The sequence below is a fragment of the Pteropus vampyrus genome, unplaced genomic scaffold (genome assembly GCF_000151845.1).
Source record: "Pteropus vampyrus isolate Shadow unplaced genomic scaffold, Pvam_2.0 Scaffold177, whole genome shotgun sequence".
Classification (NCBI taxonomy): domain Eukaryota; kingdom Metazoa; phylum Chordata; class Mammalia; order Chiroptera; family Pteropodidae; genus Pteropus; species Pteropus vampyrus.
Window position 1 is genome coordinate 1,306,656 of NW_011888958.1, and position 6,625 is coordinate 1,313,280.

Sequence of the window (6,625 nt, forward strand, 5' to 3'; positions counted from 1 at the left end):
TATTTGGTTTTTCTAAAACAACTTCCTTTTCCCACAGATTTGAAATACCACCTTTAAAATACACCAAACTGCCATAAATATATAGATCTCTTTATGGACTTTCTACTGTTTCAATGATCTATTTGTCTATTCCTACACTAATTTGTGATCATTTAAAATATCTAAACTGATCATGTTATCACCCTAATTAAAATTTTAATAACTCCCTATTGACCTCAGGATCAAGACCGATCCATTTAGCATGTCATATAAGGTTCCCTCCCTCCCACCTCTTACCTTTGGAGTCTCAGACATGAGTATAGACCCCTTTCCCATGTTCTAGTTATAAAAATCTTCTGGCAGTTGTCTGAACAGACCAGATACATTCATTTCATGTAATATCTATGTCCATGCTTTGTTCAGATGCTTCCTGTGCCTCATTTCCTTTATCTCATTTACTGGGCAAGCACCTATTTATTTTTAAAGATTAACTCAAAGATGATGTATTATAAAACTGTACACTTGAAACCTATATAATTTTATTAACCAGTGTCACCCCAATAAATTTTAAAAAAAGATGAACTTAAACATTGCTACCTTTAGCTTTTCCTCCCTTCCCACCCCAACTGAATAGAAAAAAATCATCTTTCCCTATATGTGTCTACTCCTCATACTTTTATCTTAGCATTATTATTTTACTATATTTATTCACCTACATGTTCCTCTTTCCCACTATGAGTGTCTTGAGGACCCTATCTTATTAAGTACCTAGTATAACCTTAATAAATATTTGAGTAAATCAATATAAAACAACCATTAAATTTGTGAGCAGTCATCTGATCTATAAAAAAATGCAACAAATTTTTAAATGATACAAAAATATCATTTTCAAATATCAAAAACTGAGTGTATTTAACCATACTCAGCTTATAACAGAGCAAATGTCTGAGTAGAATAATTCATGCTGTAGCATGTTTAATAAACTGGCAACAGAGAAAGTTGACTGAAGGAAAGCAGATGAATTTTATCTTTTAAGAATTAGAACCTAGGGGCTCCATAATCATCGGGCATCCGCTCAATGTTGTACCTGGCCAGGACAAAAAAGAAATAACAATGGTAAGAAATGTGGGTCTAGAATCCATCTAAAAACCCATCCTTTACTGATTGCAATACTTTCACCCATTATTGTGAATCCTTTTTGTCAGTGGGAACATTTTAAATGGATATAATGAATAATTTATAGACAAATGCCGACTATATTACCTTTATTCTTCAAAGTCAGAAAGTTAACAAATGGGGAGCCAGGCACTGAGTCTGGGTAAGCCCAACTCCTTAGCCCTTATTATTCCCTCTGTGTTCTCCCCAGGCTGAAAAGCTGGACAATAATAGTCTGAGGACAGACATAGGAACATCCAAGGAGAATAAAAAGCAGCTTTTTTAAATATGCTTTTAGTTTCCCAGAGGGGTGTTGATCACATGCACTAAGTTTTTAGAGAAAAAAAAAATTCTGGCCAAAAAGATTAGCTTGATTTAAATTACTGCTTTGTATTTAAAGCAACTGCATCCCTCTATTTCCTCTGGTAATCTTATTGTAACAATGTACACAACTGCCTCATTCCTAAATCCTAGCTTTATCTCTTGCCCTTGCTCTTGTTACTTTGTCTTATTTCTTCATATGTAACTAAGTAAATATTTGCTACAATAATCTCTTTCAAATTCTTCTATAACCTGACCTCATTTTTAACTGATATCAACTACATACTTTTAATCACTTCCCCAAAAGGAAGTTCTCACCTATGGTTAGAAATATACATGATGGGAACTCCAGGGATCTTTCTGATTCTTCGTTTAAGGTCTCGGTCAACCGTGGCCACAATGTAACACTTGTGCTGTAAGAGACATAGACTGAGTATTCACATAGAGCTTACCGAGTCTACTTAGTGATACTATGATGGCATAAACACTGGCCAGTCTGAAGAATTATTCGTATTCACAGTAAATAGCAAAAGAAAGGCTAGAACAATTGTTGAGTAGCCACTATGATGTAGGAGCTCATATTTATAAAAACATGTAATAAGTTGCCTGGGCTGAATGTAGCTCTAAGAATCTTGAGGGGAGGAAAATAGAAAAACTAAAAGCTGCAAACTTTTTTTTGCATCATAAGTGGAAAGGACTTTCACATTTGAGGCAGACAATTCCTTGGTTTTGGAAAAAATGCCCTGAGGGACTCAAGGCAAAGACAGAGTAAGCACCTTAGACTGTAAGGGCATGGCTTTTGCATTTCCTGGGATCCCAGGGCCAATTCTGAGGCCTCCTAGTGGTAGAGGTAGGCTACCCCACGGGCCATAAAGCCAGAGTAGGATCTCCAGGACAAGTTTGTGCATAGCAGCTCTGAAAGCAACAACATTTAGCTGCCAGCCGGGAGATAATTTGTATTGTACTTTACTTCCATCATACCCAAATCTCTAGTTGAGTTTTAAAGAGTTGCAGCCTTGTGTCAGCTGTGTTGTGCAAAATTAAGAGAAATACCATGCCCATGGGATGGATTTGCTAAAGGGCTAGCAGCGTGGTCACCAGATGAAGATGATTATCCTCAGCAGAGAGACACTGTTATAAGGGCAATCAGTAGCAGAAGTTGAGGTGCTGGACAAGGAAGCTAGCCAGAAAAGAAGAATCAAAAACCCACTATTTCGGGGTACTTGTGAGATATTATCCTGAGAGATTATGTTGTAACTGAGAAATACTTCTGGGTTAGGCACGGTGGAGAGGAACCAAATTCCTGTATTGGGAGTAAATGGAAATGGACCCTTATCTTAGATTCATAGGGAGGTGAAATCTGACATACAGTTGACCCTCGAACAACAAAGGATTTAATTGTGTGGACACACTTATATGCAGATTTTTTTCTGTACTGTTTTTGATCCACGGTTGGGAGTCCATGAATGCAAAGGGCAGACTGTATGCACAGATCCAAGCCATTTTATATGGGGGACGTGAGCATCTGCAGATTTTGGTATCTGCAGGGGGTCCTGGAACTAACCCCCATGTATACTATGGGACAACTTAAGTTTCTAGGAATCAAAAGTTATCCGATGCACAGATTTTCAACTGCACAGGGGGTCAGCACCCCTAACCCCACATTGTTCAACGGTCAACTGTATTATTATATCTATACTTACTCACTTAAATAACTTTATAAAGAGTTATAGAATAAAGAATCAATAAGGGCCCCAAATCACACACCTAATAAACACAGGTGTTGAGATTTGAAACCAAGCCTCTTCCTCAAGCCCGTGATCTTTCCATTATGGTTATAGTATACATTTCCAATCTACTTTCTCAAGTAAATGAGGACATGTAGGCTTCCTATGAAGGAATTCCATACAATTTTTTTTTTTTTTTTTTTTACCATTAATATTCTTGCTTTACTGACCATGAACATTCAGGAGATAGTAGTTTACCTTTTCTTTTTTAAAGCACAAAGTAAAAACTGATGATACCTGAGTTACTCTCTGTACTAAGCAGTCATCTGCATAGGTTCCTTTGTGTGTGCATGGTAATCGTTCGAATCTTGGATCCTTGGCAATCCTACAGGGTTATAAAAATGAATTAATGAAAACATTCGGCAACTGGAAAACTTTCTGAGTCTCAATCAGTGAAATAAGAGTAACTTGATCTATGTGTAGATTTTAAGGCACCTCTCTCATGAAGCTTACCTTCTAAATGGAAAGACAACACAGAAAAGGGAATTAAAGCTTTGTGACTGACAGCTGGTGTGCCTTAAGTTGTATAAGCTTGACAAAACTGTATTATTAGATTTCCATTTTACAGATGAGGAGGCAGACTCAGATTAATTTTATAAAGTTACCCAGCTGGGAAAAGCCAGAATTCAAAACCAAATCAATTTTAACTCAATCATTTCACTTTCAGGAAGTGTCTTACACAAATGTACAAGAATATAGGTCCAAAGATGGTCACTATAGCAGTTTACAGCAGTGAAAAACTGGAGACGACCTCAATATCAACAAGGTAAAAGTTAAAGACATTTTGGTCCCCCATCCCATTAAAAAAAGTGAGATAGAGCTGTATATATCAATGTGGAAGGACCTACAATTAACTGCTGAATATACAAAGCAGGCCACTTAACTGTTTATACATAAATACACCCATATGTACATAAACACATATGTACATATATATGTACATATATACTTCAATTAAGAAAACACATATATCTCTGATTCTTTCTCTAGATTTGCATTTTGTCTGGAAAAATACATATTAACTACAAACTAATCCTTCTCAGTTGTCACTCTTAGGGTATGAGAATGGACAAAGTGTGAATATGGAGGGGGAATTTTACTTTTTATTGTATGTATATGTTTATACTGTTTGCCATTAACAAATGAACACATATTACTTCCACACAAATTTGAAAAAGAAAAACTCAAATCTGTGATTCCCCAGAGCAAGGCTCTTTCTATTACACATGATGATGAGTCACAAAATGAATAAAAATACAATGCGGCACACAGTTACCAAGTGCAACAAAAATACTCCACATTGCAGTAGTTTAGAGCTAGGTCAGTGTGGGTTGGGTATAATTTAAAAAAAATTACTTGGAGATGAACTAAAATGAAGATGAAAGAATGTTAGAAGCAAAGGGAAGGCAGGCACATTCCAAACAGGGCACCAACCATCTGTGAAGTGGTTTGGTTGTGTTCAGGGAAGAGCGAGGAGAAGAGTGTTCATGTAGAGGAGAGTGAATGAAACAGATTTGTAAAGGCAGGTTGAGGATAGAGTGGGAAGAGTCTCTGTGAGCTCCATGACACAGGTGATGGGGAATCATTAAAGTTTTCTCTGGGACAGAGTGACAGAGGCAAAGCTTTGTTTTAGAAAGACTAGGCAGGCTGTGAGTGAGGAGAATACATCAGAAGACAGACTGGCTGCTGAGAAACTAGGCAGGCAATACAGTAGTCTGGGTCTTTGCTCTTTTGGTTATCTCTTTCGTTCCTGAAATCATTGATCTCTTCCTTCCTACTGTTCTTTCCCAAAAACACACCAACATGCTCTAGTACCTTACTCATCTTTAAAAAAAATTTCTTTTTACTTATACCACCCCTTCAAATTAACATCCCATTTCTCTGCTTCTCTTCACAGCCAAACTTGGTGCTTCCACTTCATGCCTCTATTTTCTCCTCTCCCATTCTTTATTTTTATTATCATTTAAAAAATAATGGCCTCTTTCCCCTTCTATTTTGAAGTATTTCAAGTACGTAAAAAAGTATACAGAATGATGAATACCTTGTATACACCATCTAGTTAAAAAAATGAAACACTACAAATAAAAATGAAGTCCCCTTTCCAATCTTAATCTCTTTTTACCTCCTTACAAGTAAACTATTATCTTAAATTTGGTATTTATCAGTTCCACGCATGTTTTTAAACTTTAAATAAACGCTGTGCTCCACATTTGTGCTTTTTTTTGGTTTACACTGTATTTGAGATTTATCCATATTGACACATATAACTCTACTTCACTCATTGCCACTCCTGTATAGTATTTTATTCATGAACATTCCACAATTTATTCATTATCTTAATGAATCTTTTAGCTGCCTACAATTTTTTTGCTACTACATATGTAAGACAATTCCAGTATTTGTCTCCAATATATGTACGTGAGCTTCTCTATGGCAGGCCAATTTTTCTTCTTTACCAGAACCCACAGTATAAAATACATTTTACCTAGCACACAGTAAGCACATATATACACACACACATAAAGGTGAATAAAGTTCTGTGACACAATACTCAACCTTTGCATGTAGCATACAATGCATGTTGGTATTTTTATAGTTTATATTTCATTTTTTAAACTGATTTCACATTAAACTGATTTCACAACCTATAGATCTGTGATCTCCAAATTTAAAGATGCAGTGTTGTAAGAGGATGGACAACCTTGTTTTTATCAGATATTGCCAAATTGCTCTCCAAAGTGATTGTCCAATTTACATCATTAGCAGCTGAGTATGAGAATTTCCATTGCTCCACAGTTGCAACTATTCTTGGCATTGTCAAGCATGCTTTAATTCTTGCCAATCTGCTGAGTATAAAATTATATCACTGTAAATTAAGGATTTTTGTCTTTTTCTTATAAATTTGTAGTTTCTTTATATTTAAAAAAAATAAGCCCATGTTGTTTATATGTTATACTAACACCTTCTCACTATCTGTGGTTTGTCTTTTCACTTTGTTTAAGGTGTTTTTTGTTATACAGAAGTATTCAATTTCAATACAGTCAAATGGATTAGTTTTCTCTTATGGTTTGGACTTAAGAAATCCTTGCCCACTCCAAAATCACTAAAATATTCTCTACATTTTCTATAAAACTTTAGATACTTAATCTACCTGGAATTGATTTTTATGAAAGAAGTGAGATAAGGATCCAATTTTCTTTCTTTCCACAGGGATAATCCATGTTTTAATAGTTATCACTCATAATTTTTTCCTACTGATCTAAACAATGTTATCTCTCATATATTAGAATCCCATTTTTCTCTTGCCTTTAAAAAATTAGCTTTATTAGGGATAAATGAAATATAATAAAATTCAGTGGTTATGAATTTTGAGATTTACATAT

General features: G+C 35.4%; 1 protein-coding gene across 1 annotated transcript in view; it reads right to left on the bottom strand.

Moving 5' to 3' along the window:
- Positions 1-861: 861 nt before the first annotated feature.
- Positions 862-6,625, bottom strand: part of FCF1 (FCF1, rRNA-processing protein) — a 12,290-nt gene continuing 6,526 nt past the window's right edge. The window contains 3 exon segments of the mRNA XM_011370864.2: positions 862-1,066; positions 1,774-1,868; positions 3,480-3,630. Of these exon segments, the coding sequence (XP_011369166.1) occupies positions 1,018-1,066; positions 1,774-1,868; positions 3,480-3,630 (295 nt within the window). The 3' untranslated portion in view covers positions 862-1,017.